This window comes from Aphelocoma coerulescens, chromosome 1A, assembly GCF_041296385.1.
Source record: "Aphelocoma coerulescens isolate FSJ_1873_10779 chromosome 1A, UR_Acoe_1.0, whole genome shotgun sequence".
Classification (NCBI taxonomy): Eukaryota; Metazoa; Chordata; class Aves; order Passeriformes; family Corvidae; genus Aphelocoma; species Aphelocoma coerulescens.
The window spans coordinates 13994213-14007449 of record NC_091014.1 but is presented as its reverse complement, the minus strand read 5'-3'; the positions used below and the strand labels follow the sequence as shown (position 1 = coordinate 14007449).

The 13237-nt window shown below is 36.7% G+C and overlaps 1 protein-coding gene across 5 annotated transcripts in view; it reads left to right on the top strand.

Moving 5' to 3' along the window:
* Positions 1 to 280: 280 nt before the first annotated feature.
* The window catches only part of ORC5 (origin recognition complex subunit 5), a 68386-nt gene continuing 55429 nt past the window's right edge, over positions 281 to 13237 (top strand). For 2 of the 5 annotated variants that reach the window (XM_068994450.1, XM_068994425.1), the window contains exons 1-6: positions 281 to 372; positions 3098 to 3281; positions 4749 to 4841; positions 6757 to 6954; positions 10563 to 10637; positions 12984 to 13095. In XM_068994450.1, coding sequence (XP_068850551.1) covers positions 3171 to 3281; positions 4749 to 4841; positions 6757 to 6954; positions 10563 to 10637; positions 12984 to 13095 — 589 coding nt within the window. In that variant the 5' untranslated portion in view covers positions 281 to 372; positions 3098 to 3170. Of the gene's footprint in view, positions 373 to 466; positions 828 to 2611; positions 2632 to 3097; positions 3282 to 4748; positions 4842 to 6756; positions 6955 to 10562; positions 10638 to 12983; positions 13096 to 13237 lie in introns of those variants that run through there. The other 3 variants (XM_068994435.1, XM_068994442.1, XM_068994458.1) reach the window with 3 other exon arrangements.

The window sequence follows — 13237 nt, the reverse complement described above, 5'->3', positions numbered from 1 at the left end:
CTCTCTGTTTCACGGATTAATTCTACCTTCTTGTTGATTGGATTTCAATGCATACGAAGATCAAAGAACATCCTTTCTCAAGGAAAAGTTTACATGTTCCGCATTTTGCAACACCCTCACGCCTGTCCCCGTGGGAAAAATGCCTCAGCCCTAGGGCTCCTACAGTGGCAGACTGCCCTCACGCCTCTCCCGGTAGGATAACACAGGATATCCTCCGGGACATCCCTCTCGGGTAAACGCCGGATTCCCCTCACGGCCGCCGCGCCCCGCCCCAGGCAGACCCCGCCGTCCCCACAGCGCATGCGCTGGGCCCGGGGAGGCGGGGCGGCGGCGGCGCGCGCGGTGGCGGCGGCGGGAGCGAGTGAGGAGCCGGTGAGAGGAACCGGGGCGGGCGGGAAGGAGGGCAGTGAGAAGCAGAAGGGGCAGAGTTGCTTCTGCTCCGCTTTCTCTGTGGGAATCGCTGCGGGAGCGAAACCAGCCGCGGGCTGAGCCGCCCGCTGGGCCGGGAGCACCCTCAGCCTCACATACGCGTGGCGGAAGGAGCCCTTAAGCTGCGCTCTGTGGAGGCCGGGGGTCGTCATTCCCCCTCAGCTAAGGCACGCTTGTGCCGGCCAGGGGGCTTGTAGGGCCTGAGGGGACGCAGAATCGTGCTAATCTCTTAAGTGCTGTCATTTTTTTAACGTCATCTGTTATGCTAGAGTGTGAAAAGGCTGCCAAGTGTAGGTATTTTAGGACCAGTGAGTTGAGAGAAGTCCTAGTAAATCATGAACTCCCGCCATGAAGTTTAATTTGTGCTCTTAACAGCCTTACTTGGTCTCAGCTGCAAAGTAAGTGCTTTTTGCACCTTCCTGGTCTGGTTGGAGTCGCACGTACAACCTTCCCCGGCCTGGAACATCCTGAATTCAAGTTTTGGCTGATACTTATCATTGCAATGTAATCTAAATTAATTGTTTTGTGAACACGTTGCTCTAAGCATCCTTTCTTTTGTGAGCTCATGAATGGGGTCCTGTTGGAGATTAAGACGCCTACATACAGCCAGTGGAGATGTAGGTTTTCATCCAGGGGCTGAAACGTGTTTGCCATTTGCAGGGGTGTGTGAGAAGCAGACTGGGCTGGCAGATACGGTGCAATCAGCAGGCGATTTGTGCTTCCCCGGAGGGAAGTTTGGCTGGGAATGGCCTTGAAAAGCTGTAGTACTTTATGGCTTTAGATGTATTTAGGACTCAGTCAAGCCCTGTCCTCATGTAGCCAGTCGAGAAAAAGGGCTGTCTTTTTTTCTTAAATTTACACAACTTTTTCAGCCTTTTCTAGAACTTTTCCCCCACTTGTTTGTCCTTGGTTTTAGAGGCTCCTGTCATATAATTTTTTTCTTTTCATCCTTCATATACCTAGCTAATTTTTTAGAGAGCAACCTTAATCAGGCTATTTGGGTTTTTGTGTCTTCATTCCATTTTGAATAGACAACTGAATAGATATTATGGAGAGATGCACAGACCCATTCAAAGCTGATAAAATGGGCCAAGGCTATTTGTGTGGTTCTCTGTATAGGAAATAATTTGCTTGATACATATGATTATGGTTGGTTTTTTTTTTTGCCCCTGATGGCAGGATTGCTTTGATTTCCCATACTTAATATGTGATTGACTTATAAATAAACTTATTTTTCAAGTCACGTCAGACCTAGTGTCTTGATATCTAACTGTGTCCTTATTATGTCTGATATGATAACTTACAAGTAGGTGTAATACAAGTACTGGATTACTTATATTATCAGGGATGTCCTTTTTTTCCTCATTAATTCCACTTATTTTCCTGTTGATGATTCTACAATCCCAGCTTTTGCCTCAGAAAGCATTGAAGGCAAACTGTAAAAATAAAAGAAAAAATCTCTTCTCAGATCTATTTACGGAAATACTTACCAGAGATTAGTCCCAAAAGGAACTCTGTTTTAAAGTATTCTATAGATACATTTGTATTTACTAACCTCCTTGTACCCCAGTGGCTCTCCTGTTAACGCAATCCGTTATTGCATTTCTCCTTCAGAACAGTTTTTTTCCTTTCCCTTGCTATTTCTGATCTCTTCTGCTAACCTAATCTTTTTTCCTGTGCTGTTGTACTTATACCCAGCATAACATGTTTGTTTAAAAGCGTTTGCAGTGCTTTGTTTATTATCTTGATCTTGATAACATAGAGATAATCCTGTTAGTTGATATCCTTATTGCCTTAATGAAATTTCCAAACTTTCTTTTTGATTGTCAAGTTAAGTTGACAAAGTCAGAATCCAGCTGTTGAGGTTACTTCAGTTGACTCTTTGCATGTTGTCTGTATCACAACAGGTAAAAGTAGCATCTTTACAGCAGCTTTGGAAGTGCAGACAAAGTATATCTTTGACTGAGGTGTTTTTCTATATTCAGTCACTAAAATCCAGCCTTCCCAGTGTTACAGCAATCAAGACCTTTGTTTTTCCTTGTCTAGTCCTTGTCTAAAAGGTAGATTGGTGTTAATATTACAGTTTTATGTAACAGGTTTGGACTCCTACTATTTTTAAGGAGTATTTCTAGTCTTTGCCGTCAACTGGATTTTCTTCATATGCCTCTGCTCTGCTGCTTTCAAGATGGGGTGAGCGCTCCTGTAAGCAGCCAGAGAGCTATTATTTTGTCATCCTTATCTTTCCTTATGTCCTGTGTCTCTCCTGTTGTTTGTAAATCCTATTTTATTGACTGTTCAGGGAGGTGATGATCTGTGAATTATCTTCTTTACTTATTTTCATTCTCTTGCTACTTTTAAGTGTATATAAAACCAGAACTAAATATGTAATTTCTCAGTTAACTAAACTAGGAAAATTCATTCTTGTATTGATTGCTCATATCCTGTGTGCCTTTCCATTTTGATTTGCTTTCTTGCATTTTGTCTGGTGTGGAAATGTCTGTATAATGCCTTACATAGTTAAGACCAATTTTGCCAAAGTCTTTCAAGTCTATCATAGTTACACCCTTATCTTGAGCTAGAATGTCTGTTTAGTTTTTATGTCAATTCCCGTTTGTTTCCCTTTCATGCATATGGAAGCAAATAATAATGAAAACTTTTTATTTTCCAGATCGCTCTATTTCTTGTCTCTGCACCTCAAAAGGGACATGCATGTTTAGGTGACTAACTACAGGAATATCAAAATGCCTAATCTTGAACATCCAGCATACCCAGCATCTGACCTGCTTCACTTGGAAAGTTTGGTGCCATGTCGAGAATCCCAGGTGTCCATGTTGCTGTCAATATTTGGAGAGGTAGTGCTTTTTGTATTCTGTGTTTGAACAGAACAGACATCCCACTGTCTCAGAGGGGAGAATAGAAGTTTAAGAGTGTTTTTTGATGTCATGAACATGCTTTGGTTGTCTCTTTGTTGAGGTTTTATTTTTTGTTACCCATCTTTCACATTAGTGTTTGGCAGTAGGTTCTAGTACACTGGAAGGTTGAAAGCTGTCTTGCAGCTGGAAGGATCTAAACAAACTTAAAGGTATTTGTGCCTTGCTCTCTCTGAAGCCACATTTTGCCATGACTCTGTTCTGTCTGCCAGTTAGTTCCAGGGAGTAAGCCTCTTCTTTCCAGACCTAAAGTTCTGGGGTAGTTTTTTTTCAGTGTCAGTGTAGAAATTCTGTTTGGTTTTGACGTGTTAATCTAATATCTGGGTGCCTGAATTCTAAGTACATTAAATTGTTCTGATTCTAAGTAGTTTTGAGGCTGGTCGTAAGAGTCTGAAATCACTGGCTTGTTAGTCGATTCTGTTACTGCTTCACAAAGCTGTGGTAAAAAGTAATAGGGATTTTTATCTGCAAACTTATAAGCAATTTATATGTCTGCTTACATTCAGTAACAAAATGGAAATTTGTTTTCTGTCTTTAACTATGGATAAAAATAATAACATCAAATTACAGCATTCAAGTTTTATATATATGTTACAAGCATAGTGGCAACAACTCTTCTTAAAAATAGATACTTAAATTCTTGATAAATATACAGATACTCTAACCTGAGTGTTTCATCTTGGATAAATTGAATAGTGTTTTTCATAAAAAGCATCAATTTTATTTTTGTATTGATTTTTAAGTCAAGATACAAAGTTCTTAGAAATGAAACCACAAAAATAAGTACCTGTTCAGAATGGAAAAAAAAGAACAATTCAGTTATTTTCCCTGCAACTTAAGAAAAAAATTACATGAAATTAACAGCATCAGGACCATTAAATAAATAGATACATAAAATATTGCCTTGTGAGAGAAAAGTAGGCTTTACCATCTCCACTTGCATGCCATTTAATTTTTTTCTGTTTGGTGCTAATGAAAAGAAAGGCAATTTGTAGTGTTTGCAGAAGGTAGGGCAATGTATGGCTTGCAATTTGGGCTTCCAAGATTTAGTTTCAGTTAGTTAACTAATTTGAATTAAGAGCCCGCTACTTTTCTCTGTGTGTGTGTTTTTGTTGTTTGTTATAGCAGTTTCACTGGCAGTGGTGTGATACTTGATTCTTGCAACTTACCTCCCATCATTTCAGTGAAGATGAAACATAAAACTTGATTGTGTTAATTCCATAATAATTGGTGTATTTTATATTTAATGCCTCAATTTAGAAGATAACTTTTCTTTAAGAGGGAAAGTTCATTGATAAATCTTTCATTTATTGAATGAGAAAGAAGAATTGAAACAGCAACAACTTTTTTTTTCTCCCCTTAGCGTCAACTTTTTTTTTCTCCCCTTAGCGTCAGCAGTTTAGTTTTCCATCCATCTTTATCTATGGACATACATCTAGTGGAAAGACTTACGTGATGCAAACTCTTCTAACTACTTTACAGGTAAGAATGGTCACAATGGATATTGAATTTACAATTTATAACCATGGTTCCTCAAAACAGCCTCTACTTTCTCAAAATGGTTTGTTTCCTCAACCATTTCTGCCTTCCTGATTCTTTTCCTCCACTTAGTGTGTTGTGAATGCATCACTCTTCTCACTAATGCACTTAGGATAAAATGAAGTTGTACATACTGAGATACAATATAAATCATAATAGCTTTTTAAAGAAAGTTTAAAAAAGATTTAAAAGGAGGCAAATGTTGTTCAGCTTGTCTCCATGACTTAGCCTGAGGTAGCTCCATTGACTCTTTGTTTTAATTTTTCCCAAAACATGTTTTAAAGTCCTCCTAAGTTGAAGGGTGTCATTACAGAAATTTTCATCTAGATCTGTTAATATGTCTGGTTTTGTCAGTCATGAAATTCAGGGATTTTAATCCAATGACAGGTGCCCACTTAATGCCTAAACCATAAATTTCCACTTCTGTGTTTCTATGGCCCTGATGCTTTTGGCTTGTCCGCAGTGAGTTCATCACTTTTCTGCAGGACTGGGTTTTATGCAGAAACCCCCTTCATAAAAAATTCTGCAGAGGGAGAAGAGTAGAAGGCAGGGTTTTGTGATCCTCTTCCATGAAGTAGCCTTTTCATGCATTGCTCACAGCGCTGTGCTGACCTCTGGCACTGTAGCCAAAGATGTGGCCAGACCCTGGAAAGCAGCTGGTTCTAAGCAGCAACTCTTTCTACAGAATGTCTTGTGCCATGTTTAGGTGTCTCCTATGTAATGTAGAGGTATGAATCACATCTGAGGCACCTGGCTTTCCTTCTGCTATGGAGGTGCAGCACTTTGAATAGCTGCTTTTGGTGATGTAGCCCTTTCCTTTTAATGGTGTTCAAAATCATATAAAAGCTTTTTATTACCTGCTATGTGAGTGGATTGCCAGCATGTACCCACACTTCCCCACATCTGCTGAATCATATGCCATATATTGTATTTTAAGTAGAAAGACTGGAATGAAGTACTTGGATTTTTTTTTTTTTGGTTATAGACACACACATTCCTCCATCCCAGTGACTAATGTTTTCCAGAGGTTTTAATGTTAAGTGTGAAAAAGAGCATCTGCCTTACCAGAGATTATGGAGTTGTGCAGATAAGCTTTGTCTTAAAAATAGGGTTGCTAGAAAATTATCTTTTTTTTGCCTTACATAGGTTTGACTACTGGTAATATTTTGTTGGTTATAGTGTCTTCTATTTAAAGACAAATGATTGTAGATTTTCAATATTACTAAATTGATACTGATAATGTATCTCATACCCTGTTTTTTTCACTCACTCTTTGCTCTGAGAAGATCTGGTTTTCTAAAAGTACTCTTCACAATCATGCTGATCACACAAGTCTGATATAGAAGCTTACACTTTATCATTTGTGTGCATTGAATGCCAAAAGCATTCAGAGTAATTCTGGGGAGTGTGCTCCTAGATTACTTTCTTTGTAATGTGTTTGAGATGTCTGTGTTTTCTAGACACTGTAATTTGTAATAAGACATTTTATGATACTGTAATGTCTTACAATTGTCTAAATTTCTTTGAACTAAATGCTATTTGGTTTTCTTTTTATGTATTGCTCACAATTTTTCAACAAAGTTAAAGGATACATTGTGTTTCAGCTTTTAAATATAATTAGAAGGTACACGGTTCCATTTGAACATTCATCAGCTCTCTTCAGTTTGTGATACATAGTATTTTGACTAGGTACATAATTGATCTTTTTTTTTTTACAAGTTTTTTTTTTGTTTTGCTCTATATTCTGTTGGCAGGGTATGGTTTCTTTCATTCTCTCATATGGAACAGAAAACTATTTCTGGAGTATTTACACTGAAAAAGCCAAATACAGTTGTATCATTTTTCTTGTTCTCTTCAGCTTCCTCATGTGTTTGTGAACTGTATGGAGTACTTTACATCACGACTTCTTCTGGAAGAAATTCTCATCCAGTTGCAAAGCTCTTCTTCTGACACAGAACAGACCTGTTCTGTGCATTGTGATACTTTGAATGACTTTGTTCGTCTGTTTAAACAAGCTCTGGCGAGTCAGGAGCTTCAAGATCAAACATTATACATTGTAAGTAATTTCATTGTCCAGTGCCATTCTTGCTAAGAGGGTGTAAGTAATTGCTATCAATAATTTGACTGTGAAATGTGTGCCTCATAGAGCAGTTTGCACAAAATTTTGCTGTAGACCTCATTCCGAACCTGCTGACAGATTCTTCCTGTTGGTTTACGGGCTTTAGGTGAGGTTCTCTATTTTTGCCGGTTTTACAATTTTTTTGACAGAAAAACTATATAGTATAACTAATAATGAGCATAAATTATACCACACATTTAAATTGGAGCATCAAACCTAACCTACAAAATAGTACCAGTAGTCAAACCTACCTAAGGCAAAAAAAGATAATTTTCTAGCAACCCTGTTTTTAAGACATTGCTTATCTGCACAACTCCATAATCTCTGGTAAGACAGATGCTCTTGTAATAGTGTTAAAAAGTATTTAAATGTAGAGAGCCTGTATTTGTTTTATTATTAGTGAGTCGTGCTTATCTGTTTCCTTGTGAAAATAGCTTCACAAATGAGAAAGCAGAGGTGGGGAATAGGGCAGAAGGGAATATGGAGTGTGCAGTTGCCAAGGCTTGGTTGGCTAGAATAGAGCTTAAGAATAATATTAAGGAACTAAATGCATAACTTCTTCTGTAAAAGTGCTTTTGAGATTTTTCATCTTCAGCTACACTTTTGGCCCTCTGAAATAGGATCTGTAGTTTTAAAATTAAAGTGGAAAAAGAAGTTTGCAATGAAAAAATTGATGATATGCTCAAATGGTAAACATCAGATTGCAGGAAAAATAATCAGAATTTAGGTTGCAGGAATGATTGAATCAGTGTAGTACTAGAAGACTAGGATTTGGTTTAGGTCTTTGGGGTTTTTTAATGTGATGATCTTAACTACATAAAGGGGTCAAAATTTGCAGACATCTATAACAGCATTTATTGTGCTGAGAGATGAACATGGAAACAAATTTCAGTCATACAAGAGGTCTGATGAAAGGACAATATGAAGGCTGTATTATTAGTGATGTGCAAATGTATATATATATTGTGGACCTGCAAAATATACAGACTGAAATTTCGGGCCAGCAGTAGGAATTCAGTTTTTTTTAAAAGAGTTGAAATTGATTATATAAGAAAACAAGAATGTGGTTAAGATTGATTGCTGTGAGAAACATGTGGAGTGATTACCCGGGGTCATTGAGCTCTCAGTGTGCCCATACTGCTTTGGGGGTTTTTTGCAATCAAACAAGAAGTTCATAATTGTACTGAACATTCTTCATTCTGTTTCACAGGTTATAGTTAAAGAAGTTTTACTTTCATTTAAAAATACTTAGCCACTGAGTTAAATAACTTCACATCATGTTTAGTGAAAACTACTATCTCATAGTTTCCTACAGGTCACAGGGTTAATAAATTTGACATACTTCTTAAAAATGCAATGAAGAAAACAATGTACCAACATGTAAAACAGATAACAAGTTATAAATAGGCAAGTAACTCACTGTCACAAAAGTGTATCGACATTTGTCAGCAATTCCATAAGCACAAAATTTATCTCTCTAATAACAGTGAATTTCACAAAATACTTCTTATGGTAAAATTTTACTTTCAGATTAATATTTGGATTAAAAACTATTCTACTGCAGTAAAGAATTCTTCATGTATTCTATGAAAATAGGCATCACTCAGAAAATTAGAAAGTTCTTGAACAATGGTTGTAGAAAATAAAGCATTAAATAACTACAAAGGTTCAATTGTATCATGAAAATAGTTGTTGCATATGAAGAATTAAGTATTAAATTAGTATTTCAGTTACCTTCTGCATGGGAACAGACAGGAATGGGAGAAATCAATTCATATTTATTAACTTAGGCCGTCTGGATTTATTGTAGAGCGGTTTAAATTGAGACTGATGGAAAACCAGCATGCTGCTAGCATAAACTGGCAATGCTAACTTATTCTATTTCATTTCAGTAGTAAATAATGCAATATTTCAGCTCAATTAACTCAGAGTAAATTAAGATAAATGTTTACTTTCAAGAAAAGGAATCTCAATGTTTCTCTTAACCCAAGCATAGGTGCTGAATGCTTGTGATTACTTATGAAAAATGAATTTATTCATTTTAATGACCTGAAAAATTGGAGCAGATATATCTTGTAGTCATTTATACATGTACAATATTTAGCACTTACAGAAGTATCAAGCAACTTTTTTAATGTAAGTGAGCAGCCAGTTTTGGAAAGTATAGGCTTTTTAAAAAAAATTGTAGAGTGACAAGTTTACATGGACACTAAAGAATAAGACATAGATTTATAGACCTGGGGCAAGGCTGTTTCTGTGAACCCCGTGACTTTTTCCACGAGCCAGGGTCACAGTGTCTTTTTTCTGCTGTAAGTAGGAACTGTAGTTTGTTTCCCATTTAACTAAAAAGTGCAATCTGCTCAGGTCAAGACCTTAAATCTTTGTGTTTGGGAGCTGCATGTCACTGGGTCCAATAACCAGTATTTTATTAGTAAAAATATGTAGCCTCTCTTTGGTCTGTAGTGTAAAGCAGTTTTCATTCCTGAAGTCATTTATTACATGAATCAAATGCAGATACCAATATAAAGTCATATGTTGTAGTTTTAAATAAATTCCCAAGAAGTGTGAGATACTCATGCATAGATATTTCTTTCAGGTTTGTGTGGTAGGATTTTGAAATAATATTTTCAGAAAATGTTTGGTTGTCCACATAAAATTCTTTTCCTTACAGTGGGCAACAGAAATGATAGATGTCATAAGATTTTGGTAGAGTGAAGATATGTAATAGGATAGAAAATATAATTTTCTAGGGACCTATAATTTTTATCTCAACAGCAATAATTCAAAAGAAGTAATGAATTTCAGATTTAGATTTATATTGCAAGTAGTATATAAGCCACAAAAGAAATGTGTTTCTATTCTCTTTTTCCATTCTTGTCAAGATTTTAGGGGTACTGGGAATACACATTTTTTACCAAAGGATAAACATGCATGTCTTCATGCTTCTGTTTTTATTCTCCAGACTCCAAAATGTTATTTGCTTACGTTGTTTCTTGTTTAAGCTGTACATATGCTACATATCTGTTACTGCTATGTGGGGTTTGCCTACAATAAATCCTGTAAATTTCTAGGCTGCAAACTATGGCAAGAAAAGTTTTTCTCAAAATTCAGTTCAGTGAATTCCAGATGATAGCTAATTTTTTGAAAATATCAGCTCTTACTTGTTTCTGAAAAATAATTTCATAGTGGGAAAAGATAACTCTCCTAGAAGTAAGCAAGTATTTACAGTGCTACTATACTGCATGCACTTTTAAAATATAAGAATAATTTTGAGCAAAAACTGAGGTTTCAATGGTTGTTAAGGATATAATGACTTTGTTGTGATATTCCTGACTGGACTTGAATAATAGTTCTTCCTGCCATAAGGCATGAGAATGTTGCTTGTCTAGGGATGCTTTTTAGATGCAGAGCTGCTTGGGCTTCCTGGAAGCACATTTGTAGCAATAATCTCTCCAATTCAGTTTCCAGCAGCTAAGAATTTATTTTAAGTCCATGCGAGGGTGGAAGTTGATTTTGTCTATATAATATCATTGTTTTGTTAAAAGGTTCTGGATAGAGCAGAACAGCTGAGGGAAATGGAAGCAAACATCCTGCCAGCATTTCTTAGGCTTCAAGAGTTGGTAAGTGTCTGGAAAGAAATTATTTTATGTGTCCTGCATATTGAAAGTAACTGAACATGTGGTATCTGTACATCCAGGCTCACGGATAAGTGATTCTTTAGATGAGAAAAGTTGCAAAATTAACCCTCACTCCCCCAAAACAGTGGTCAAAACTAGAAACCAAACTAGAATTTAAACATTGGGAGATTTTTATTAGACTCTTTAGTTGTTTTTTTTTTTAAATTGTGGTTAATGGTATCTTATTTACAATCTGATGTGTTGTAGATTCTTTGGAGGCTTGTGTCAGATATGTAGCTGTCTTTTCTAGACTATATGTCTTTTTAAGAATGAGATCTTCAGGAGACTACCAGCTGTTTAATTTGGCTGGAGCTGCACAGCTCAGCAGCTGTGAATGTGCTTTGACTTGCTGGAGTTTTCTCACACTTCTCCTGGAATTGTGCTGCAGTAGGTTTCTGATTGGAGTAAACCACTGTGTGCTTTCCTTTCTCACTTCTAAAGCATCAAAGCTTTTGCTTTGAAATAAGGACAAATAGTACATTTTCTAAAAAGAAACAAGACAAAACCAGAAGTTGCTGGTACTTTGAAATGTCTGAACATGTAAATAGCTGAAATTATACTTGTTATCTCAAAGCTTTTAGTGGTGCTCTTAATCTTCTGGTCACATTGATTTCTCTATTGAATGAAGACTGATTCACAGCTGTGTTCTTAATCCTGACAGCTGGTGCATTTTCTGTCTCTTTTTGTCTGTTCTGCCCATGTTCTGGACGATGCTGCTCCTGAAGCAGAAACAACCTGTTCTGCAGAGAAAGGAGGCAAAATTTGGTTTATAATTGCTGTTCGGGGATCACAACCCCATAGACTAAAACTTAAATGTTTCAGAGGAACACTCCCAAATTCAAAAGTAACCTCCAAATAAGCTTGTCTGTCTTCTTGAATGCTGATATTCCAGTTGCCTGGATTCTGGACTGAGGAGGCTTTTTAAAACAATTGTGCAGCCAGTGTTGCAGAGCAATGTTGTTGGTGCAAATCTACTGCATCTCTTCCTTTCCTGAAGTGAAAACAGACCAGAAACTCCATTAGTAGTAAAGGATATCATGGGACTGGAGGGTTGCTGCTGAAGAATAGGTGCAGGATGCTTGATTTCTCTGAGAATTGTGGTGGCAGGTACTGAAGTTCTTTATATTGGATGATCAGTCAGGAAGTAAACTGAACATATCTTAGTACTTCTGTCAGCTGAACATTAGGAGTTCTGGGAGAGGAAACCAACAGAAAGAAATGCAGGAAGATACTGTCTTATTGAAAGGGAAAAAATATTTACGTTCCATTAAAAAAAGGAAGAAGAAACAGTAAAGAATATGGGTGGGTGCCACTTCACCAAGAAGTGGGAAAAGTGAGTTAGAAAAAAGAAGATTCTCACTAAATTTCAGGGGAAGGAATAGCATTTAAACTTCTTTTAAGTCATTCACAGCTCAAATTCACAGCACTGTCGATTCAGTCAGGTTCCTTCCTTTTGTTTTATGGAGGTGCCTCAATAGTTTTCAAATATCTTTCTTGAAGAACCATATTTAAAAACATCTTTTGTTATTCAGAATTTTTGGTATGGTTGCAAAAACCTTGCAAAGAGGGAGAATGACACATCATCTTCACAGATAGTTTTAGCTTCATATTAAGTCGCTAATATTTTTAACGGTGACCAAAATAAGGAATATTGTTTGTAATATGAAGTATTTTGTTACTTATTGACCAAAACATCCAACCTGAGGCAGGTATTTTGTCAATAAAAAATTGGTTAAAAAGAATATGTTACTGTGAACAGCCCCATTGTTGGTATCTAGTAAAACAGTTGGGAGAGTAAACAGGTAATACTTACTACATGTTTGGTTTGGGATGTATGTGTTTATTTTTAAAGATCAGATTGCCTTTAAAATAAAGTACAAGATAGCTTGGTTCCAGAAGTGCTGAGATTTCTTTTTGCTTTTTAACTTTTCCTGTTTGCTCTGAAAGTCTGTGTTTAATTACTAAAGTAAAATGTTCTCTTAATTTTGGGATGGAATCTATTTGGTATTGTGTATCACCCCACAAAACTTACATGTCAGTGAAATGGCAAGGGTTGGAGAGAAATACCGTATAATTATGAAGATTTGCAAATGTATGAGCTGCCTGATTAGGCCAGCTGAAGCTTTAATACAAATTACTAGCATAGTAATAAACTCTGAATTCAATGGTTTTTGTGAAACAGAAAAGTCACAATAATAATTTTTCTCATTGATGCTCTAACATGCACTGTTATTTTGTTATTTCTCTGCCTGTCACTCTCTCATTCAGTTTTTTCTCTTCCCTGTGTAGACTGACAGAAATGTGACAGTTGTCCTGCTCAGTGAAATAGTGTGGGAGCTGTTCCGTCCAAACGTTGGATGCTTTGAGCCATTCACCATGTATTTTCCTGATTACAGCATAGGTAAACTAATTTTTAAATTTGCTTTTTGGGGGTTGTAGAACACTTTGTCAAAAGGCCATTCAAAGGTTGTTTGCATGTTTATCAGTGTGCATTTTACAGAACCTGGAATATGTAATAGCTACTGGAATGTAAGAGCCTATAT